This window comes from Rhinoderma darwinii, chromosome 1, assembly GCF_050947455.1.
Source record: "Rhinoderma darwinii isolate aRhiDar2 chromosome 1, aRhiDar2.hap1, whole genome shotgun sequence".
NCBI lineage: Eukaryota > Metazoa > Chordata > Amphibia > Anura > Rhinodermatidae > Rhinoderma > Rhinoderma darwinii.
The window spans coordinates 532,037,694-532,063,089 of NC_134687.1; the positions used below are offsets into that span (position 1 = coordinate 532,037,694).

The 25,396-nt window shown below is 44.5% G+C and overlaps 1 protein-coding gene across 1 annotated transcript in view; it reads right to left on the reverse strand.

Moving 5' to 3' along the window:
- Positions 1-9,868: 9,868 nt before the first annotated feature.
- CAST (calpastatin) overlaps positions 9,869-25,396 on the reverse strand; it is a 41,845-nt gene continuing 26,317 nt past the window's right edge. Inside the window, exons 20-30 of the mRNA XM_075847373.1 lie at positions 19,703-19,750; positions 18,596-18,688; positions 17,550-17,639; positions 17,237-17,329; positions 16,617-16,709; positions 16,317-16,352; positions 14,982-15,077; positions 14,532-14,603; positions 13,374-13,442; positions 11,377-11,440; positions 9,869-10,585 (exon numbers count right to left, since the gene is read on the reverse strand). Coding sequence (XP_075703488.1) covers positions 11,384-11,440; positions 13,374-13,442; positions 14,532-14,603; positions 14,982-15,077; positions 16,317-16,352; positions 16,617-16,709; positions 17,237-17,329; positions 17,550-17,639; positions 18,596-18,688; positions 19,703-19,750 — 747 coding nt within the window. The 3' untranslated portion in view covers positions 9,869-10,585; positions 11,377-11,383. The remainder of the gene's footprint in view (positions 10,586-11,376; positions 11,441-13,373; positions 13,443-14,531; positions 14,604-14,981; positions 15,078-16,316; positions 16,353-16,616; positions 16,710-17,236; positions 17,330-17,549; positions 17,640-18,595; positions 18,689-19,702; positions 19,751-25,396) is intronic.

The window sequence follows — 25,396 nt, forward strand, 5'->3', positions numbered from 1 at the left end:
CTATCTTTGTACCCCATATACCACACCATACCATACATTTTTGTGTTCCAACAGTCTTGGAGGGATCTATCCAATGTGGGTTAGTGTCAGACCAATAGCGGTGGTTTTGTTTGTTAACTTCACCATTCACATAAAAGTTTGCCTCATCACTGCACAAAATGTTCTGTGTAAACTGAGGGTCCTGTTCCAATTTTTGTTTTGCCCATTCTGCAAATTCAGTGCTCCTATCTGGGTCATCCTCCTTGAGATGCTGCAGCAGCTAAAGTTTGTAAGGGTGCCATTTGTGAGTAGCTAATATCTGCCGAAGGGATGTTCGACTGATGCCACTCTCCAGTGACATGCGGCGAGTGCTACGCTGTGGGCTCTTGCTGAATGAAGCTAGGACAGCCACTGATGTTTCTTCATTAGTGACAGTTTTCATGCGTCCACATTTGGGCAAATCCAACACTGAACCAGTTTCACGAAACTTGGCAAGCAGTTTGCAAACTGTAGCATGGGAGATGGGTGGTCTCGTAGGGTGTCTTGCATTGAAATCTGCTGCAATGACCCGGGTACTGCGTTCACCAGACATCAACACAATTTCTATCCGCTCCTCACGTGTTGCGACATGTCAATGGCTGTAAACAAAGAGAAGCTTGTAAATAACTCATGAAAGAATAAAATAACGTTAAAACCAAGCCCACCAATGTTTTTCTTGTGAAATTCTCGATAAGTTTGATGTTACACATGACCCTCTTCCCATTGAAAAAACTAAAGTTGGATACAAAATGGCCGACTTCAAAATGGCCGCTATGGTCAACACCCAGCTTGAAAAGTTTCCCCCCTCCCATATACTAATGTGCCACAAACAGGAAGTTAATATCACCAACCATTCCCATTTTATTTAGGTGTATCCATATAAATGGCCCACCCTGTATATTATACTCATCGGAATGCCACGTAAGATAGTAGGATCCTCAGAGGATGTGTCTTCAGTTCACCCGCAGTTCGGGCTGTTTAGTAGGAGTGTTCGAGGTTCGCGGTCCAGGCGTCCAAACCCTGGCCGGACGTTGAGGTCTAGGCGGGAGGGCTGAGGAGGGGACCGCTGAAATTCCAGCGCAACGCAGACCATCTCGTCCCTCTGCTGGTGATTTAACCACATAGGTTCTATTGTTCACCTGAAAGTTAAGTGAGAATGGAAAGCCTCATCGGTAACGGACACGAGCTGTTTGCAAAGCTTGAGTAATTTCCCTCATGTCCCTCCTACGTTGGGGTGTGGAGGGTGCTAGGTCTGCATATAAATGGACAGAGTATGGCATTCCCGGCAAAGGTGAGAGGTTCCGTGCCGCCATAAGTACTTTATCTCTAGCCTCCGGATAATGAAATTTCAGTATAACATCACGTGATAAATCTTGATTCCTCGGTCGTGTCAGGGCTCTATGGATTCTATCCATTTGGAATAGAGCAATGTCATCTTGAACCACAAGGGTACGGAAGAGCGTGGTAAGAGTGGGTTCTAAGTCTGTAATGGCCCCCGGGAGCCCCCTGACCCTCAAGTTCCCTCTCCGAGACCTGTTCTCCAGATCCTCTAATTTAAGTTCTAGTGCCTCCAACTGAGCAGCATGGGATTCTATATCCCTGCGATCTGAATCTAGTGCATCCGCCATGTCATCTGCTCTGGTCTCCATGTCAGAGACCCTCTGACCCACTTCATGGATTTGGCGGGAAAAGTCGGCAACCACTTGTGCTAGTTCCATTCGGAATAGATTTGCTATGTTCCTGAACAGATCATCAGTGTCAGTGTGGATCGGTGACTCTTGAGGGGACTGCGGCGCGGATGCAGCCACCGGCGGAGAGCTCCCACTGACCTGAGTCGCGGCCGGGTCGGCCATGATGGATTGCCTCGTGGTGCGGAAGATCTCTGGGATTGTCTGAGAGGGGGCCGGTGTCGCCGGTCCTCTTAGATTGGTTTTGTTGGTCCGGGTCATACTGAGCCTTACCAGACTCTTCGGCTGCTGAGAAGCTGTTATATACAGCGCTAAAACGGCTTGTATTGTGCTGCCAGAGCAGAGCTCACATCAGGTGCGCCCTGTCTCTTGAGCTTCACACATGCGCCCCCTTGTATTTATTTTTTAATTTAATGAACATCAGTTTGCATGAAATAAATATTTGCCACCATGAAAATGTAAATACCTAACCCACAAAAGATTGTGTTTTTTAAAATACATCACGTTGCCTGTAAAATGTTTGTAAGCAATGACAGTCATTGATTATTTGTTATTTACAAATGTCCATTTAATTAATCCAAACAAACGTTTTATTTGATGCCTTTACTGTATGTATCATGACTATACGTCCCATTGGTGACAATATAAGGCCATATGATTTAGCGCTATGACTAAGTTTTGTAACTTTCATAAGGATATACACTTTCCGTGCAGTGTATACAGTATAACAGTTAGCCTCTCTGATATACAATAAAGGAACAAAGAATTGCACAGAGAGCATCCATCAGAGCCATCCGTCACAGCCATCCTGTAAAAAAAAAACAAGCGTCTTGTATACGGGTTGTTTTTACCATGGGACATCATTTTTACGATGGCTTTAAAAAAGGCTTAATTTCCTAGAACAAAAAAAGTATTAGCTCCTATGTGTAGAAATGTTTCCCTTCCCTCTTCCCATCCCTTGGTTGAACTTGATGGACATGTGTTTTTTCAACCATACTAACTATGTATGGGCGATTTATATCCCCAATCACAGCCATCTATTGTATCCGTCGGAGGTTTTTTTTTTTTGTTGCACGTTTTTTTTAAAAATAGATAAGTTAAGAAAGGACACATCTGTAATAGGGAATGGACTGATTTTATGTTAGAAGACCCAAACATTTAAAGCTTTTTGTTTTCTGTTGTCAGGACCACTAGGAGAATGTAATATAGTACAAAAAGTAGATTTATTTGTCCTTCCCCAGGTGAAAACATACACAAAAGAAAAAAAACACGAATCAAATATGAGTCGTAGTCCACTGCTGCCTGCAGTACATTGTGAGCGAGGAGAGATTGCAAAAGTGTGCACCTGGGAAAGGTAAAGGTGTGAAGAAAAGACTAGGTAGCAATCCCATACACCGGATAGCAAAAGGCCCGATGGAGTACCGCCCAAGAGGCTCCCATAGCACTGGAGAAGAGTGCCATGACTCAGCACAGAGTCTTTTCACGATCAGGTTCGTCAACGGCCGTACTGATCCGATGAGCAAATGTAGCCTCGCATGCCGACAGACCCTTGCAAGGACCTTCCTGGAAAAAGGGAGAAGAGGTTTAAACCCGCAGAAGATGTTCAGACAGGAAGTTGCAAAAAGCTCTAACCTAGTCCCGAAGATGCAGATAGCGTTCCCACTTGGACAACTAGTAGGTGTTTCAGATCCAGAATGGACCGGATGGAGGACCCAAGGTAGAGGAAGTACTGTCGGAACCAGTGTTGGAGAGCTAAGAGCATGGATGCCAAGTAGGACATGTTTTAAAGCCTGGTTTCCTTTTTGTCCATTGTTGAATCAGCTTCCCTAATACAAATCTCAAGAGGACTGAAAACGAGGGCTGGATATTTGTGAGGGCCCGAGCACCGAGATTTAGAGTGTGACCGATGAAAGTCCACCACAGGTAAGAGCTAAGTTTTTTCTGAGTCTAACTGTGTACCGAAAATGCAGGAGCCAGAAAATGAGGCGTCCATGCAATGATAGTTCGGCTTACTTAGGAAAATGCAAAAGATAGGCCTAAGTGCCGAATCCCCCACTTTAAAGGATTACATGGCAGATGGATTCCAAGGTCAGGCGTTCCTCAGACAATGGTTACATAGGTCCAGATGTTTGGAGTGGGAAGCACCTGTCAGGGTGCTTCTACTACTTTGAGTCCTTGATTTGGAGGGTCAACCAGACTACATCATTAGGCTACATTCACACAAGCGTGTCCAATTTGGGTACGCAAATCACGCTGCGTTATATGCGTGTGAGTTTCCGTGTGTCAGTTTACGCACGCAAAAAAAAAACAGGAGGACTTTTGCCCCAATTTTGGTCCCAAGCCTCTGGGAACACCCACAAGAAGGTCACATGGTCGGAAAACACAATTTTCAATTGCTGTTACAGCGTAGAGAGATTTTTCTGATTACTGTTTTTGGTCTGTTTGGATTTAGACTACTTTTTTTTTCGTTGCAACATGGCATCCAAATCTATGGATCATGTTCTTATGATGGTGCTGATCTCTCGCACATATGGAGAGCGACGCCAGATGGTGGATGAAGAACCTAGGAGAAGGCGTTGGCTTTGGGTACACCCCATTGTCTCCCAACGCGATTCTAAAGGGCACTACCACACCCTGCATCTGGCAAAATTTCATTCCTTCTGTCACATGTCAGTCGCAACATTTGATTGGCTGCTGGAGGAGCCGCGTTTCGGAAAAACATTCCGGAACACGGACATGCGACACAGCATTTTGCATGAGAAACGGCTCATCGTCACCCTGAGGTAAGAATACATGGAAAGCAGTGAGAGGTCCGGCACACGATGAAAAGGTGTGCAAAGAATTAAGCTATTCATGCTTTGCATACTTCGGATCCCATGTAGGGGTTAATTCCCCTTTTTTGGCCACACACCCTTTGCACACCTGATCCATAAAGCCAGTTTCAACACACTAAGGCCGGATTCACACGAGCGTGTGCGTTTTGCGCGCGCAAAAGGTCCGTGTGTCATCAGCATATAGTGCGCGGCTGCGTGATTTTTGTGCAGCCGGCATCATGAGGACACTGGTTTTATGTTTACAAACAGAAAAGCACATGGTGCTTTTCTGTTTTCATTCATTGTTTTTACTGCTGTTGTGCAAATCATGCACATCACCCGGAAGTCACGCGCGTAGCACGGACGTATTTTACATTTGTGTGAATAAGCCCTAAGAGAGTAGCTATGATTTAGGAACTGAAAAGTGTGTTTTAGTCACGTTTTTTAATGTGATACCAATAAACAGCCTTGCATTTTTTCTTTTCATCATGTATCGGACCTCTCACTACTTTCCTTGGTTCCTTACCTACCTCAGACGTAGATTTTCTGCCCGATTACCGATGGGACGTGACATTTCCAATTTTCATGAGTGGTGAGCGGACCAACTTTTCTTTGTTTCTTCCCGGTAAGTCTACATACTGACTGCGCTATTGATTCCGTCAAAACAACGGAACCCTGTCACAACAGTGACAAACCGAAACCTTTAGCAACGTTTCTGTCACCATTGAGATCAATGGTGAGGGAAACGGAAGCTAAGGTTTCAGTTTGCCTTTCCTTTGAGGGGTTAATCCGACGGAACCACTCAACGGAAGGGCAACGCTGATGTGAACACAACTTAACATGGACTAGCGAGGTCGGTCACAGCCAGACTAGGAGCATGCCCATTCTGACATAGCAAGCTCAGTGCTTGTGGGGACCGTCTCGGGGAGGTAGGCCCATAAATGGCAGCTTCAGAGCCAGACAGCCAAGGCAGAAGGGATCAGATGGACTGTGCTAAAATTCAACATTACACATAGTGCAAGCAAATAAAAACACTGGACGTGATGTCTCACCCATAGGTACTGATCTATCAAGTAGTAGTTGAACACACATGTACTCCACCTGCAGAAAGAAGTAATGTGGCTTGCTAATTATCACAGCAATCTGTGATAACAGAGATACTCCGCCTATAGAAAGGAGTAACATGGCTCCCTGTAATCTGTGGTAACGCAAGTACTCCATCTGCAGAAAAGATTAATATTGATCCATGGTGCTAGCAACAATACGTGACAACAGAAGTAGTTCACCTAGAAAAGAGGGTGAAGTGTCTCTTTGGTGTTCGCAGAAATCAAATAACAAATACTACACTTATAGCATACCTCCCAACCGTCCCGGATCCGGCGTGATAGTCCCGGTTTCTCACCGCTGTCCCGGCCGGTCTGTAAATGTCCCGCTGGGCGCTGCATCAGAACAGCTGATCGCTGCTAACTGCAGCAGCGATCAGAAGAAGGCAGGAGTCTTGCAGCGGTGTTCTCACTGGGATCGATGCCGGCCCATGAGTGGACTAGTCCAGTCACCTGACCTCGACACCAGTGAGAACGCCGCTGCAAGACTCCTGCGTTCTTCTGACGGTGAGTGACGTGTCCCAAGTGACGGCCGTGTCTTCCGTCGCTCGCGCTCTCTCTCCTCATCCTCACAGTGCAGAGTGCATGTGAGGAGGAGGAGGGTCTTTTTTTTGCGCCCTGTAAGAGTCCGAATCCACAATCCCCGGCCGGGGATTGGGGATTCCTCTCCAGGAGAAGTCCATGACTACACTGTCCATATATGGACATTGAAGGCAGTGACTTCTCCTGGAAGGGAGGGGGGGGGGGGGATGGGTGCAACCTACAGGGGGCTGGGTGGCATTACCTACCAGGGGGGCTGTGGCATATCTACAGAGGGCTGTGTGTGGCAACAAATTTAAATGAAATTCATCCGATTTTAAAAACGGACAGGGAAAAAAAAACGGATGCAAAACGACCGATACTTGGACCCTGTCGTGTGAATAAAGCCTACCTCTACCGCGGCAATGTGGCACCTACAGGGGGGCTGTGTGTGGCGCCATCTACAGGGGGGCTGTGTGTGGCGCCATCTACAGGGGGGCTGTGTGTGGCGCCATCTACAGGGGGGCTGTGTGTGGAGCCATCTACAGGGGGGCTGTGTGTGGAGCCATCTACAGGGGGGCTGTGTGTGGAGCCATCTACAGGGGGGCTGTGTGTGGAGCCATCTACAGGGGGGCTGTGTGTGGAGCCATCTACAGGGGGGCTGTGACTGACGCCATCTACAGGGGGGCTGTATCTGGAGCCATCTACAGGGGGGCTGTGTGTGGAGCCATCTACAGGGGGGCTGTGTGTGGAGCCATCTACAGGGGGGCTGTGTGTGGAGCCATCTACAGGGGGGCTGTGTGTGGAGCCATCTACAGGGGGGCTGTGTGTGGAGCCATCTACAGGGGGGCTGTGTGTGGCGCCATTTACAGGGGGGCTGTGTGTGGCGCCATTTACAGGGGGGCTGTGTGTGGCGCCATCTACAGGGGGGCTGTGTGTGGCGCCATCTACAGGGGGGCTGTGTGTGGCGCCATCTACAGGGGGGCTGTGTGTGGCGCCATCTACAGGGGGGCTGTGTGTGGCGCCATCTACAGGGGGGCTGTGTGTGGCGCCATCTACAGGGGGGCTGTGTGTGGCGCCATCTACAGGGGGGCTGTGTGTGGAGCCATCTACAGGGGGGCTGTGTGTGGAGCCATCTACAGGGGGGCTGTGTGTGGAGCCATCTACAGGGGGGCTGTGTGTGGAGCCATCTACAGGGGGGCTGTGTGTGGAGCCATCTACAGGGGGGCTGTGTGTGGAGCCATCTACAGGGGGGCTGTGTGTGGAGCCATCTACAGGGGGGCTGTGTGTGGAGCCATCTACAGGGGGGCTGTGTGTGGAGCCATCTACAGGGGGCTGTGTGTGGAGCCATCTACAGGGGGGCTGTGTGTGGAGCCATCTACAGGGGGCTGTGTGTGGAGCTATCTACAGGGGGCTGTGTGTGGCGCCATGTACAGGGGGGCTGTGTCTGGCGCCATGTACAGGGGGGCTGTGTGTGGAGCAATCTACAGGGGGACTCTGGTGGATGATTTTTCCATTGACCGGTAGCAGAGTTAGGACGGATTCACACGAGCGTGTGCGTTTTGTGCACGCAAAAAACGTGGCGTTTTGCGCGTGCAAAAGGCACTTAACAGCTCCGTGTCATGATTATATGGTGCGCGGCTGCGTGCTTTTCGCGCAGCTGCCATCATTATGACACTCCGTTTGTATGTTTGTAAACAGAAAAGCACGTGGTGCTTTTCTGTTTTCATTCATACTTTTCACTGCTGTTGCGCGAATCACACGCGTCCCACGGAAGTGCTTCCGTGTGGTGCGCGTGATTTTCACGCACCCATTGACTTCAATGGGTGCGTGATGCGCATAAAGAACGGACATGTCTGCACGGCCCGACTAATATAGGTCCGTGCGAGGCGCGTGAAAATCACGCGCGTTGCACGGACGTATTTAACGTTAGTCTGAATAAGCCCTTAGGGTATGTGCACACACACTAATTACGTCCGTAATTGACGGACGTATTTCGGCCGCAAGTCCCGGACCGAACACCGTGCAGGGAGCCGGGCTCCTAGCATCATACTTATGTACGATGCTAGGAGTCCCTGCCTCGCTGCAGGACAACTGTCCCGTACTGTAATCATGTTTTCAGTACGGGACAGTTGTCCTGCAGAGAGGCAGGGACTCCTAGCATCGTACATAAGTATGATGCTAGGAGCCCGGCTCCCTGCACTGTGTTCGGTCCGGGACTTGCGGCCGAAATACGTCCGTCAAATACGGACGTAATTAGTGTGTGTGCACATACCCTTACACAACTGGAAAAAAAAAATCCCCATCATGTAACTCTGCTACCTGCCAATTGAAAAGTCATCCACCACAGGGTCTCCCTCTTGACTTTCATTGTTCTCAGCCTTTTGGTCTGTCCTGCAGCAGCTGCTGCCGTGATGAGCAAATGTTATACCCAAGATAGGAAAAATAACATAAAGACAATATAACCGGATCCATAATATCTGTGATTTCCAGACAGTCTAGAGATCCGCAGTGACAAAGTGGCAGAAAGATCTGGCCGTGATTGGATGTCTTTATGCGTGATATTTGGCGTGGTTAGGGGCGTGGCTTAAAATTACCCTCTTTTCCGAATTCAAATGTTGGGAGGTATGCCTATAGAAGGGGGGAATGTGCCCTCTTTGTGTTCATGGTAATTTGTGAGACCACAAGTACAGCACCTAGGAGTGGGGGACATGGGACTCCCTGGTGCTCATGGTAATCTGTGATGACACAAGTATTTTTGGAGCAGCCTTGTAGGCCTCAGTAAAGCACGGGCTTCGATTTTACGACATAGCCGCAACCAAAGTAGAGACTGGCCAGGAAGAAGGGAGGGTATTGCAGGAGCGACAGCACTCTGCGTGAGATCCACGCGGCAAGATAAAAGAAGGGGAGCAGATGATGGACTGCAGGTCACAGGTGACATCACTCTCCAGATAAAATGACTGGGGCACCAGGAACAATGAGTAACATGTGAAAGGAGAGGTGGGTGGGCCTTTGCCATGAGGGGACTTAGAGGAATATTTTCTAATAGGGCAAATAAGAGGAGAAGGATGTAGTTGACAGAAAGGAGATATACTCACCCTATCTTCATTCTCTTCAACTCCCCCGGAGTACTAGAAGGGTCACTCCTTTAGCATCTTTACACCCTGCTAGGAGAGTACACTGGGCAATGGGGGGGGGGGAGAGCATGCAGGAAAAGTGGGTGACCCCATGGCTGGGGGTAACGGGCTGGACTGATCTGTTCCACTTTGTCGTCTTATAGGAGGGAGTAACAGTGTGAAATTGTAGCGCTGTTCGCCCTCCTCATCTGGGGACAATCAGGGAAGCCCTGTTTCCCATCTAGAGAAAGAGGAAAAAAAAACCTAAAATAATAAAAGCGGAGAAGAAATTCAAAAGCAGAGCGGTCTGCCTGCTACACACACAAAGCCAAAATTGGTTAGCTTAGTGTCTCCAGGAAGCGTACAGCCTGTGTAGGGGGAGCGAACACTTTTTTTTTTTGCTTAGTGTCCGCCTCATAGTGGAAGCAGCCTATACCCACGGTCTTCGGTGTCCCCCAATGACATGAGCAAGAAACTACTCGGGAACTGTGGCTTTCATGTCTAAGGAGTTGTCAGTGGTGAGATAACCCTTTTAAGTCAAATACTAGTTTTACATATTTATAATATGGACAAACCTTCTCCTTTTACACAATGACAAAGTATAACAAGACCAGAGTTTTCATGAAACTTTATTTCTGATAGTGTTCCACAGTTATACGTTTAAAGCAAAACAGCCCTTATATCATTTCCACTAACACACATCCAGTAAAAAAATATCTATTTCACTGTTATGCATTATCCATATCAAATTCATCAATTGGGGATCAGTGCAACCGTCTCCTGAAAAAATATCACTTATTAATTAAAGCAAAAAGGTAAAGGCCTGTCCATGCTAGAGAATTCCCGATTACATTTTATGTGCATAAGGAACACGGGATTGACGAGTAAGAAAGGCACAGTTCTTGTAAACATAGAGGATCTGTTCTTTATTTATATACTGTACTGATCAACATCCAGCCCCTGTAACACCAATAATATAATAGAACTAATGCTGTTATTTCACTGTGGATATAGTCATGTACACGTTACTCTGTAACCTCATACGTTCCCAAGCTCACGCATTCTATGTTGGAAATATGTGCAAAGGTTGCAGGCCTTGTGTTATTACTTACAATAGACATTTCATTACAACTATAGAAACATTGCCCCTCCAAGAACCGAAAAACAGATTTTGCATAGAAGGAAAAAACCAAAAAAAAAACACATGAATTTAGTGCTTCTATAAACACAACAGGGTCTACGGAAGGGTAGAGGGAGGAAGGTGTGTGCTTTCATCAGTCTTAGTTTTGTTTATAAGAGGACTGCTTATGAAGAACAGAGATCTGCATCTGAAAGAAAGCACAAAAGACCAGCTAGAAGTCATTTTTGGATTTTGCAATTCTACACTCCGCATATCACCATTTTTTCCCGCTCAACCATAGGTCTAATGACCCCAACTGACCGCATCACAGGGCCCTACGAACGTGTTAGTTTGGGTCATAAGAAATGCACTCGTATTAAAACAAGTATAAAACCGGCCTCAGGCTGCATTCACACATCTATATGAACAGTAAAGTATTTCTTGCTAAAACGGAATTGAATCCAGTCACAGGAAAGCACTTCATACGTCTGTGTGAATGTAACCTTATATAGACCTTATGTAGGCCCTTGCAACAAGTAGATATAAGGGTGAAAACTGCAGCGGTCAGCAATTCTCTTCTCTATGATCCGCTGGGACACTACTGGTGATAACACCATCACACTGAGAAAGTACATCATGATGCGTTTCTATAGGCAGGACCACTACATCTAGTGCCATTTAGACCCTAAAGCTATGAATTATCACACCCAAGCATTGTCCATGCTCAGAATACTATTATTATTATAATAACCATTTATCAAATATTAATTATTCTGGCACATCTGATAGACTGACTGTGCAGAGAGATAAAATGGTGACTGTGAAAGCTCATGTACATGGACCTGTGCAGCGTAGGCAATCGTCGTGGTGCCTACATGAGACAACTTATTCTCTCCTAGAAGCAGTGCATACAGGTGTGAATACTCCCCTTAAAACAGCGGACTATTTTTTTTTTTGCTCACAGATTGTAATGTAAATATGATCCCTGCACCGACTTACCAATGTTCTAACTTTTGCTTGACTTCTGAGCACCAGGCTTATCCAAGGATGTTTGACTGGTGGACTAGAACAAAGACAGAATTAGTGTTAAATATATACATATATTTTTCTTTTTTTCAGACACAGTGACGAATTAACTCCATAATATATGTATCAAATTAGTCAGATGGTTGAAATGTAGGTTTTGTTTTTTTTTTCGTTTTGTTCTGTTTCTTAAAATCACAGAAAAGATATAACCTTTTTTTATTATTATTAAAGCAGTTCTTTGCTTTTTACAATCCATTTTGTTAGAAAGGTCCCCTGGAAAAGAAGCTTATCACAGGGTGTTCAATTCCTCTGCAGCGCCACCACATGGAAAATTCAGCATTTTACACCGCCCATTGAAATGAAAGGGCTGCCTGTGTAATGCATGGACGTGAGAGATGCTCTTTGTAGTCACTTTCTGCTCTGGCCAATTCATGGGAGGTTATTAGGGGTCGCTAACTAAAGCAATGTACCAAATACAAGGTACAATTCAAAGAATTAGCTAAAATCAACGGCATGTGAGGCCCAATTGATATTAGCTTCCTTTATCTGTCAAGCAATCATCTATTTATCTTATCCCCTAGATGGCGGAGTAATCATCTTGAAAACGGGAAATCCTGAGTGGGAAACTATCCCTTATAATGATTCATTAATGCCCTTTTGGAATGAGCGTAACACAACAAACACAAATAAACAGTGTAAGCATAAATTCAACTGTAAAGGACAAACTTTATGAATATGGTCAGTCCACCTCCACTGAGTCTATTTAGTCTTCTGTCTATTGTGTAAGGATCTGTTCACATCTGTGGACTTGGTTATGATTCACGTTATAAACAGAAACCAGGACGCAGATATGAATAGAGCCCAATCTTATACACAATGCACCCAATTTCTGGACACTTCATAACATATGTACCAGGAGACAAAGACACAGAAAGTTTAGAACAGCTATGTGACAACATACTGCCCAACAGTCCATGAAAGTGTCAGTCATATTCTGTAGTTCCTGCTAACTGTTCCACATGGAAGAAAATGAATATTCTTGTGTCCTCTATGGAAAAGCCATAGATAGCTCTGCAGTTTTTTCCAGATCTCCAGGTGATCTAGACGGTTAATAAATGAATGCACGAGGCCTGTATTGTGATCCATGATTAAATCCTTATTTACATTTAGGTCCCTCTGTATGATACTGGAAAAGATCAGTCTTGGACATGACACTGAAGTAGGATTTCCCAGAAGTCTACAGTATTCACATTGTGACAACCTTTGGATTATTCCAAAATCCTAGAGAGATTATATAGTAAATGTTCATTTAGTAACACTACTGCCCTGGATCTTGAGTGCAAATAAAACTGAAAAGCTACCCCTCTTAAATGGACTAGCAGACAAAGCCATGAGAGGAATGAATGGGCATATATCAGTAAGCATGGAAAAGATCAGAAACCTGTAGAAATCCTTCTGTTGAACTGAACACCTCCCTCCATTCATGGGTTCCGTCTGAGTTTTCCGTCAGGGCAACCCATGAACGAAAACCAAACAAACGGATCCGTCACCATTGAAATCAATGGTGATGCAAACGGAAACCTATGGTTTCAGTTTGGTTTCCATTCATGAGTTCCCCTGACGGAAAACTCAGACGGAACCCAAGAACGGAGCCCCGACGCAGATGTGAACGAAGCCTTAAAATAAACACACTGGGCAGTGCATGACACAAGGATTCAAACACCAGCAAAGAAAAAGAAAGAATCCATGTGTCACGCACCGCCTCTCATGTCTGCACTGGGTTAACAGTGTATCAATTCTGCTCGGATTGTTCCTTAAGCCATCAAGTTCCATTCTTTTTAAGGAAAAGACAGACAGGCTGGGTAGATACAGGTCATATAGGCAGCTCCACCCTGAGTCAAGGTTTCATATTTGTTTTTTTAGGACGGATGTAAAAGTCCTGTGCAGAATAATCTGTGTATTGTTTATACCTTTGAAGAATCTGGAACCTTCCCTGATGTTTCTGGTTTGTTGACTGAGGAACTCTTCTCAACGTTGTCCTGCAACAGAGATGAATGATTATCCTACTGACCGAGCATCACTGCACACGAGGCCCACTTAAGACTTGGAACCAAATCGTGTTGAGGAAGAAAAGATGAAATGAAATCGCATGAGCAAGAACTAGAATAAGATATAGTAATTGTAGAGGATCGAGCCTTCCAGAAACAGGACCTCCTCTCCGCAGTCCACAAACTGAGCAACAACATTAAGAATTCCTGTTTAGCACAAAAATGGCCATTTACTGGATACAAGCGAACCCTAGTGTTGGTTCAAAGAAATGATCCATTATGAAAAATAAATAGTGTCCCACTTTTTACAGGTCCTGCAATCTAGAATAAGTGGGACTAGACTGTGCGAAATTATCAGATTATCAAATTACACAGAAGAAAAAAAGGAAAGCAAACAGCCCCAAAAAAGATCCATGCACTGCAAGATTAAAGGCTATGTACACCTTTGTAAGCAATTATATTTTTTTTTAATTAATGTTTTTTGTGTTTTAAATTCACTTTTATTTAAAAAAATTGTTACTTTTTAAAATACAGGTTCAATTCTGTATGCATAGAAGCTGTATCGTTATCTCTCAGACAATTCAGTCAGTCCAGCCAAACTGATGGCTCGGCTGAGAGCGGGTCGATCATGCGAACATCGATCACATCTAAGTTATGAACCTAAATGTGGATCAGTATTACCTGGATCCTGAGTGTCAGAGACGCAGGACCCACCCTCAGCCGAGCCGTCAGATCGCTGCGAACGTTACAGGATGCTACTACAAACAAAAGCTGCTATCACATTCTTTTCAGAGGTGGTCTCAGGACAGACATATTGTTAATTGTCCGATCAGCAGGGGTCTGGCTGCTGTCCCCTTTGGGTTGTGCTTTGCTTTTTCTGAGCTGCATGGTTGGCCCTTGAATATAATGTGTTGACCATGCAGCCTCTGGAGGAAGCTGAACAGAGCGGACAGGAAACTTAGTGGCACACGCGTTTCTTGCGCCGCTGCCACTTTGTTACAGCGATTGTCACAGCTACTGATAAGACATTAATGGCACAATAAATGCATTTTCAGAAATGTTACTAGATATTATTTATACCTTTGAAGAATCTGGAACCTTCCCTGATGCCTTAGATACTGGAGTACTAGGGGAACTCTTCTCAACCTTGACCTGTAGTAAAGAAAGGAACATTGCCTTACTGAGTTTTGTTTTAAAGTGAAGCGCTATCACTAGTTCTCAGACTAAATTGAAGTAACTGCTTATACAGTAATCCCCTACTACAACATCGCAGTCTAACGATAGGAAACCCCAGGAAATTTTACATCCCACTGCAGCCCCTCGGTTTTTACACGACTACAGAGGTCCAATACTGATTATATATATATACACATATATACACACACACACATACATTTATTTTTTCAAACAATTTCCCCACATTCTGAAGAGGTACCAACTGCATGCATTTTAACAGGTCTGTACTTCATATTATACTTTGGCTGTATTGCATCTATTATATCGTATTTTTGGCCTAGAATTAATTTATACCTTTGAAGAATTTTGTGTTTTGTCAGTAGAACTGGTTTCACAAGATGCAAAGCCGCTGGAGAGCAGATCGATAGCTGCAGTGTCATCTGAAGATTCCTGAAACAAAATGAGCTTATCTTTAAAGGGTGACTCTAAACACGATTTCTACAGTACAATCTGAACGATCAGCCGTACAGTTATTTTCAATGTTTGTCTTACAGAGAAATCAAAGATGTAAAATTTAGTCTGAAAGGAACATCCTCAGTAAAATCTGACACCTCAACTTTACAAGCATAACAATACTAACAGGAACTGTTGAGTCCTTATGCTGGACTGATATGCTTTTCTTTCAGGCCTACCGCCAATCATGCATGTGTATGCGGGGGTCGGTAGTAATAGCTGTTGGCAGACAACCTTCTAAGAAGTATGGCTACCTTAACAGCTATGTACACATTTGAAATAGTTTTGTGGGTTTTTTTGTACTAAAAATGTCTATCTGTAATTGGTGCAACTTTCTAAATATTTTTTTATTAAAAATTATTTTTACTTTTTGACATACAGCTGCTTTGTATCCAGTTGTATCTAGCACTGAGATCTCAATCTTTCCGGTTATGAACTTAGGGCTCATTCAGACGAGCGTGCATCACGGTCGTGTGATGGCCGTTAAAACAACGGCTGTCACACGGACTCATGTATTTCAATGGGGCCGTTCACTTGACCGTTGTTTCAACGGATCGCGCGAAGGGTCCGTGAAAAATTAGGACATGTCCTATTTTACTGTGTGTCACGCATCACTTGATAGGCTCTAGTCTATGGGGGATCCGTGACAACGCTTCCCGCATGAGAGCACCTCGGACGTGAAAAACTTTAGTTTTGCACGTCTGAGGTTGCCGACGCTCGTCTGAATGTAGCCTTAGATGTGATCGGTAACAGCTCAATCATGCAGGACCCGCTGTCACTGAACGGTCAGTCCTGCTGACCTGACGGATACAGATTTCAGTGCTAGATACAGCTGCTCTGTATACAGGATACAAAGCGGCTGTATCTCAAAAAAGTAAAAATGATTTTTTAATAAAAAGTATTTAGAAAGCTGCAAAAAACTTTTAAATAAAACTTTTAAATAAAAATGTCTAACGATCTGAAAGGTATACATAGTCTTTAAAAGTAGAACTTTCCTATGAGAAGAGCACTGCTGCGCTAGTGGATGTGTGTTGTAATTACACGTGTGTAGCAACATCTAACCTATAAAGGAAAACATGTATCTAACCCATTACGGAATCTATGCCCAGGAGTTAAAAAGCACAGAAACTTGCAGAATTCACCAAATACAAAAGGAAAGTTAATGCAATTGGTTACCTTATGTTTTACTGCTTCTGGTTTTGCAGGTTTTCCCTGTATGTATAGATATGGATGGACAATTAATTACAATTATATTCAATATACATCCCAAATGACAATGGGGGTGATCGATCAAAACTGGTACAAATGAAAATTTGAGTCGACCATGGCAACCAGTCAGGCCATTGCTTTCATTTTCCAAAGGGCCTCTAAAAAAATGAGAGGTGGCATCTGATTGATGTCCATTGTCAACTACTTCACGTTTTCTTTGTGCCAGTTTTGATATATCCTCTCCTATGTATCTATACAGACTATTACCTGGTCTTTACCGTCCAACAAGTGTCTATACTCTGGTGGGAGTGTGTCATCTCTATCTCCAAGCCGATCAATATGTTCTTTTGTAGCTTTTTCCTGCACATGAAACAGATATTACACATTGATGCCACTCCACATACTCAGAAGCTTTTTTTTATATCTGTATGTTACATCATATTAGCACTAAGTTGAAGTGCTACTAGTATGTAGAATGAAGAAGTATGCATTTAGATGGCTCAAGCGGGTTTTCGTGTGTGTGTGTGTATGTGTGTGGGTATGTATGTGTGTGTGTGTGTGTATGTATGTATGTATGTATGTGTGCGTGCATGTATGTGTGCATGTATGTGTGCATGTGTGTGCATGTATGTGTGTGCGTGTGTGTGTGTGGGTATGTATGTGTGTGCGTGTGTATGTATGTGTGCGTGCATGTATGTGTGCATGTATGTGTGCATGTGTGTGTGCATGTATGTGTGCATGCATGTGTGTGCGTGTGCGCGTGTGTGTGTGTGTGTGTGTGTGTGTGTGTGTGTTCGATTCAACGCCCCCAATGTCAGATGACCAGTACTTTTCACAGTGAGGTGCAAGGTCGTTGATAGAAAGATCAAGGTCATGGCTTTGCTCACCTTTACTACGTCCACTATAGGCTTGTTTTCATCGGGATCCTGCTTCCTTTCTCCCAGCGAACCAGAGAGCAGATCTAAGGCATCGTCAGGTATCTGCGCATCATGACAACATAAAATGGTTTTTGTAACAGTTTTGTATCTCTAATTTTCAGCCACCGTTTACACTCTAAATTAGGACATTTCTTTTAGGAAAAGCTGTTAATATACATGCATATTGTGATATGTTCTGTTTAGCAAGCAGAGCGCACAGGTTTTACAATGCTTTATTGCTGCAGCTGAACTCAAAACACTTTTCAGTCATTCAGGAACTTACAGAGTCCGAGGGTCTTCCTGCGGAGGACTGCACTGCAGAAGCTTTAGAACAGGAAACTATTTCTTCAGATCCTGGTTTTCCAGGTGCCTTCTAAAGGGAAAATAGATGGTTATTACTACCAGTTTCAACCATCTCCAAACATACAAACTGTGGCCACAGCTGCTATATTTTTTAGGACAAGACTCGTTTTTTTAGAGCACAGTCAACCAACATGTAAAAAACATTGTGTACAGTGATGCATCCATGTTGGCAACAAGAAGTGACAAACAGGCAGTAACAGCAAGAGAAATAGCAACACACATAAAATAATGCATTTAAAGAGGTTGTTTGGTTTAAAAAAAAAACTTTCAACACTGTGTCCCCCATATAAAAGCTGATCTATGTGGGTTCACAGAAGCCCCGATGGTCAGACAAAGAGGATTTCCAGCATAAAAAAAAAAGAAATTAAATCAAGTGAATATGTGTTAAAATAAAAATTGTTGCACTTACCTTTCAACCCCCCCCCCCCCCCCCTGCAACTTGCGGTGAGGACGTGCCTTTTTGACTCATGACTGCAGCAGCCAAACACTGGCCGCATTAGTGGCGTCACTGGGGTAAAAACGGCAACGTTGTAGCCAGCGATTGTCTGCAACAATCACGTGTAGAGACGACGCATCATTGCTGGAATAGGGTAAACAAGGACCGGTGTTGGAAATGGGAACGGGTTGCCGGGGGTTTGAAAGGCAAATATAAAACTTGTTTTAGTATTTTAATAAATATTCAGTTCACTTAAAAAAGGTTTAATGGGCTTATGTATTTATTATAGAAGGAGTTGCTGTGAAAAAGGAAGGACTTCAGGAGTCTGTTTCATCATTGTTTTCAAAGAACGCCTGAAGAACTCCACAGATGAGCGTCGCGCTTGACTTGGATCTAGTTATTAGAGGGCGATCCCCTTCTATTGGCTTAGTATGCTCCAATAGGCCACATCAAAAGGAGATGGTAAAGAGGTTACACATAAAGCTACAAAGCAGAAAGATAAAAACACTGAAGGTTTGCACAGAACTTACCGCAGAGGACTGTAATGGTGCGCACTGTGAGGGGGTAGGAATAGTGTCAAACCCTTCCGTCAGTGCATCCAGCAGTTCATCCTCGCTCATCGCCTGCATGGTCATAGCAATATAGGGGAATAAAAAGAAACAAGGCTGAGCTGTAATGTTTAAATACAATAGTAGTACTGATGCTTGTTATATGAGCGGAGCTGAAACGTGACACTACAGCACAGAGTACATGGGAAACAGTATCAGGTGCTCCATGCCAGATCAGGAGACAAAAAGCTTCTGCCTAGCAACATTTACAAACAAACGCCCACCCCAGAGAAAACTATCCGCATTCCTAGCAAAGGCAGACAATATAGCGCTCAAACTATAATGATTCAATTTCTATATTAATACCTCCACATTATCTGCTCTATCCTAGACCTCTATCTAGTCCTCGTATCCTAAATGTAATAACAAAGATGAAAACAGAACAAGATGTAATAATAAATTATTATCACTACCGGAGAATAATGAATGGATTGTAGACATATCAAGGTGGACAACAAAAATAAACGAATGACAGTTCGTCCCTATATAGGAAAACTAAACCTAACTCAGTCTATCCTAGGCTACCAAAAACACCACTATATATATATACATATATATATATATACACCCCACTTTTTTTCACTGAAATTCTACGGAGTGCTGCCTGATTCTTTTGTTCTACATAGACGGGACATTGGCCGGTTCCCCAGGGCTTGCACCCACAGGTTGCCAGAGCTGCTGGACTTTTGCATTTGCTATAGATACATCTATATTTATCTCTAGAAACACATATTACATATATATTGGTGTATCTGCCGGGAACTTTTCAGCACATAGGGCTCTGACATGATGTGAACAGAGCCTCATCTACATTTCATCTGCTGTTTCACACAATCCATTGTTCCCTGTGCTCAGTCATTTCAGGCTGGGAGAGACTGGCTGTAGTATTTTTCAATGGTCCTTTATAAATGTAGTATAAAATATTTAAGTTGACTTAGGTCAGTAAACCACAACACAAAAAAATTGCCATATTCCAATGATGTCACACAGCCATGTACAGAGAGCTCGTCTTCAATACAAAGAACTCACCTTTGGCTTTTCCTCAGGTTTTGGCAAAAGAGGCTTTCCATCTTTATCCTGTTATCAGAATATAAACGTACACATTAGGTCGTGTGCCAGTTACACCGTGCTGAGATGGTCATTATTATCAAGGCTGAAGCAACATTCCGCCTAGTTATTAACTATATGTTCATCATATATGTTTCTTACAAGACATCATTATTTATTTGATGCAAGATTGCAATGCCATACTATAAAACAGGTATTCTAAATAGGTGTTGAATGTAAACTAATATCTTTTTTTTTTTTTTTTTTAAATCAAACCAATTTTTATTGATATTACAACATACATTATTCATCTCATGTACTTCAACTCAATTCCAACAGTCCATACATTTTCGGTTTTGTACCTCATATACAATTACTTGTAACATAACTCCGCCTTCCCTCCGACCCAACTCCCCCCCCCCCACCCGCAGTACCTCCTCCTTTCCCTGGCTCGTATAACCATTCTCTCTCCTGCATCATACTTATATATCAATAATCGCCTCCTGATCATTTCACCTCAAGATGTTTCCTATCTCCTTGTCATGCCATAATTGTGTACCCATTTTCCCCATTGCTTATCATGTTTGTGTGTTGCCCCACGTTTTAGATATATCCGATGTTCCAATGCCACCGTGTGATTAACATATCCCACTAGCTCAGACACCTCCGGGGGATCCTTATTCAGCCAATATTTTGCTATCAGTTTCCTAGCGTGATACAAAACCTTTTTAATGGCCAGTAATTCAGCCCCATCTCCTCCCTCTTCCCCCATGCAACCCAACACAAAGATCTTAGGTTCTAACGGGAAATCTCACCCATATACTCTCGCTACCATGCCTCCAACCTCCTTCCAGTAGTCATTCAGCATCGGACAACCCCAGAACATATGCTTTATGTCTGCCCCATCAAACGAACACCTTGGACACTCCTTTGTTTGTCTGAGCCTCATTTGCCATAGCACCTTAGGTGTCCTATACACTATGTAGGAGAAAAAGTTGTGACCTCCTGTTTGCTACATTAATGGAAAGCATTTTGGGCGATTCAAGTATCTCCTCCCACTCATCATCAGTTATAGTCCCCACATCCTCTTCCCATTTGCGTCTGATCTCCCCCATCGGATCTCCAAGGAATTTGGAAAGTAATGTACCATATATCACAGAAATAATCCCTTTAGTGTCCTCTGCCCCCAATACCTGTTCCATCACTCCCATAGTGGAGCAGCTCAAATCCACCGACCCACCCTGGGCCTGCGCCGCGTGACGCAACTGGAGGTATTGATAAAACATCCGATGTGGGAGATCAAACTCCTCCTGCAGCTGTGAGAACAATTTGAGACTTCCCCCCTCATATACCTGGTATACATATCTGAACCCAGCTTGTTCCCATTCCTGAAAACCATCCAAGATATTGAATTCCCATAAGTATGGATTGTCCCATAGAGGCATATAGTTGGAGCACCCAGTAACTCCCAGTATTTTTTTGCATTCCCACCAGACCCTATGTATCAATAGCAAAGTCGGTTTCCCATTCGCCTCCCTCCGCAGTTTATGAGATTCCATTGCCTCTAGTATATCCTTGCACGGACTCAAATAATACACCAGTTTCCCACTAGAACCCCATTCTTCACTATTCTTCCAACCTTTAAAGTGTTGCGCTTGGGCTGCTAAATAATATATCCACACATTTGGAATAGCTAATCCTCCCTGGTCTGTTGGTAATTGTAATTTCTCCAATTTAATCCTGGGGATCCCCCTTTTCCACACTAAGTCCCTAAACAGATTATGTATTCTCCTGAACCAGTATTTAGGCAACCACACTGGGGCATTATGCACCACGTAAAGAACCTGAGGCATCAGAATCATTTTGATCAGGTTTGCTCTTCCTAGCGCTGAAAGTAGTAGTCCAAGCCATATTCTAGTCTTATCTTTTAGTTTGTCCAATAATGGTTTCACATTCAACGCAACAAAATCCTGCACCCTCGCCGAGACCTTAATCCCCAGATATTTAAATTCCTTAACACAAGGTACAGCAATTCCCCCCACCACCGGTGGCACCTCCAATGATTTGAGTGGCAACAATGCCGACTTGCTCCAATTAATTTGCAACCCTGAAAATTTACCAAACCGTTCCAATACGGGCATTATCACTGGCAATGATCGAACTATCTCTCCCAGGAATAGTAATATATCATCCGCATATAATGCTATGCGTTCCTCCAGCTCCCCACATCGAAATCCTTTTATACCCGGATGCTGCCTTACCACGTTTGCCAGAGGTTCGATCGCTAAAGCGAATAATAGCGGGGAAAGTGGACATCCCTGACGCGTCCCCCTCTCTAGACTAAAAGAATCTGACATCCGTCCATTGGCTCTAATCCTAGCCACCGGTTCCTTATAAAGCAATTTTACCCATTTTATAAAATTTCTCCCAAATCCAAACCGCTCCAAAACAGCCCACAAGTACCCCCACTCCACACTGTCAAATGCCTTAGCCGCGTCTAAGGACAACACTGCTCTACACTGTGCATCTGCAGCCTCTGTCTGCAAATTCAAGAATAATCTTCGTAGATTAACCGCTGTAGATCTTGATGGCATGAATCCCGACTGATCTGGACCCACTACTTTAGTTACCACTCTTGTCAACCTATTAGCCAGAACCTTTGCCAAAATTTTTACATCAGCGGACAGCAGGGATATTGGTCTATAAGAATCCGGCTGTGTCCGATCTTTCCCCTCTTTAGGAATGACTACTATTGCCGCTTCATACATAGTCTGCGGCAGTCGCCCCCTGGTAAAACTATCTTGGAACACCTCCAATAACTCTGGCAGAAGCTCCCCCCCATATGTTTTGTACAGCTTGGTAGGTATACCATCCATCCCTGGAGCCTTTTCATTTGCCATAGAACTCACTGCTTCCTGCAGTTCCTCCAAAGTAATTGTCTCCTCCAGCCACTCCCTCTCCTCCTCCCCTAGGGTAACCCACTCCATTTCCTCTAGATAGTCTGTCAGAAGATCTTCCGGATAATCTATCCTTGTGCGATACAGCTCAGTATAAAAGGACTTCAACACACCCAGTATATCCCCTGTTTCTCCAACCAGTGTCCCCTCTTTATCCTGCAATTGGTGGATGAACGCACCCTCCCGCTGAGGCCTAGCCATATTTGCCAACAATCTGCCCGTCATTTCTCCCTCCTCATAGTATTTTTGTTGCAAAAACAACCTTTTATTAGCTGCTTGTTCCAGCTGATGTTCCTTTAGTAATTTTAGGGCTACCTTCCACTGGGCCATCGTTTCTGCCGTATTATTAGCGACATGGTTCTCCTCGGATAACGTCACCCTTTCCATCAGATGCTCTCCCGCCTGTCGTGATCTATTCTTTATGGTCGTGATTTCCCGAATATACACCCCCCTGATATTTGCCTTCATAGCGTCCCATAAGATATCTATAGGAACCGTACCTTTATTAAACTCAAAGTACTCCTGCAGGCTCGCAGTTATTATCTCCTCCCCTACTAGGCGTATCCAGAACGGATTTAACCTCCAGTGCAGTCTTAGCCCCCCTGTCTGCGGACTAGTTCGGACCTTCAACATCATTGGGGAGTGATCAGACAGTGACCGTGGCAGATATTCCACCCCTTCCACACACTCAATCCCTAATCCGTTACTAAACATCAAATCTATTCTAGACAACGATCCATAAGTAGATGACACACAAGAATATTGCGTAGTAGAGGGCCATTTTGCCCGCCAAATATCCGTGTACCCAACCTCCGTCATGTACTTCCCAAACCGCGTCAGAACAGCCTCTCCTACCCCCCCCCCTTTTGGAAATTTATCACACCTTATATCCATTACATTGTTGAAATCTCCCCTTAGTATAGTCGGAACCATAGGCCAACTAGCCAGCCTTTCCAACACTTTCCTTATTGGAACCACAGAATATGGGGGAGGTACATACATTACTACAATTATACATTCCCAATTAAACAGTTTACAATGTACCCCTACATATCTGCCCTCTCCATCTCTAAAGGAAGCCAAGCAGCAAAAAGGTACCTCCCTATGAACCAGGAGACTAACCCCCCTTGAGTATGTGGAATGAAAGGAGTGGAAACTGTGCCTAATCCACACCCTATGTGCCTGTTGCACAGTATCAGCGGTAAGATGCGTTTCCTGTAGTCCCATCACTCCATCAGACTGCCCTTTCAGGAAATCAAATATAGCTCGCCGTTTTGTTGCCTCCCCCATACCGCTCACATTCCAGGACAAAAGATTTACCCTGCCCCCCATCTATCCATTTCTTTTATCTGACAGAAGCAATTACCGTTGAATCCAGTGCTAATCAGAGCGTACTGCTTTTCAAACTCCCTTTCCCTCCAAAACATGCTCCTCCCTCCACCCACCTCCCTAACCCGCCCAACTTTCCATAAACTTACCCTCCAAAGAGGGCCCGGGCTGGCGAAGAAATCTCCACCAATGTGACTATTCAGCTTCCCATTCGCACTGCAGAAACACATCTCTTCCTGCAATATAAACCTGAGAACCACAAACCTCCCGCCACCTTACTACAATAAACACATACGGTAGCATTTCTGTGACTCCAACAACTGATGCTTCAATTAAACTGACATCTCTGTCTTCCCTTCAGCATTATAGACATAGAAGCTGCAGTCCCACATTAGAACAACAAATAAATGCAGAAAAACAATGCCTTATGTCCCTGTGTGGCGCATCCTCCTCCTTTTTCATAAAAAGCAGAGTCCCCACTTCAACCATCCACCTGATGATCACACCGCAGCTTCCTCTCGATCCTGGCGAAGGCGATCCTCGTGACTGTCCAGCCATCTTAGCGCATCTTTTGAGTTCTCAAAGAATTGTACGGATCCCAGCGCCGCCACTCGAAGCTTCGCAGGATACAGCATTGAGTATTGAACACGCAGATTCCTCAGTCGTCGTTTAATATCCAGAAATTGCATCCTTCTTTTCTGAACCTCTACAGAAAAATCCGGGTAAAATGACACTTTCACACCATTCACCCGTATATCTTGCTTTTCCCGGGCCTGCCGAAGAATTAAATCTCTGTCTTTATAGTGAAGCAACTTTACCAACACAGGTCTTGGTGGCCGTCCAGGTGGACCCGGGCGAGTTGGTACTCTATGGGCTCTTTCCACCGGAAACAGTGGGGTCAGCGACTCCTTACCAAATACCTCCAATAGCCATTTTTCAAAATAGGAATCCGGATTGGACCCTTCCACTTTTTCAGGTATTCCCACCATCCTCACATTATTGCGACGTAGACAATTCTCCAGATCATCCGTTTTAGATAAAAGGTAAGTAACATCCACAGCTACCGCATTTACATCCCTCCGCATGGGCAGCATTCTGTCTTCCAAGTCACTGACCCTGCCTTCCACTGCTGTTGTACGCTCCGACACCTTCTGTAGATCGTGACGTATGATGGAAATATCCTCCTTAATTCCGCCCACCTGGCAGGTAAGTTTAGCTAGCGTGGCATTACACAGGCTTACCGCCGAAAAAACATCCGCCAGCGTGGGCCCAGGCTTATTCAAGCTGTGTGAGCCTCGCTCCGGCCCTCCTCCTGAGCTGCCTGCAGCATCCTCTCCATTCTCCTCCTCTGATTCCATCTGCGCCCGCAGCGGTTCATATCTGGACCCTG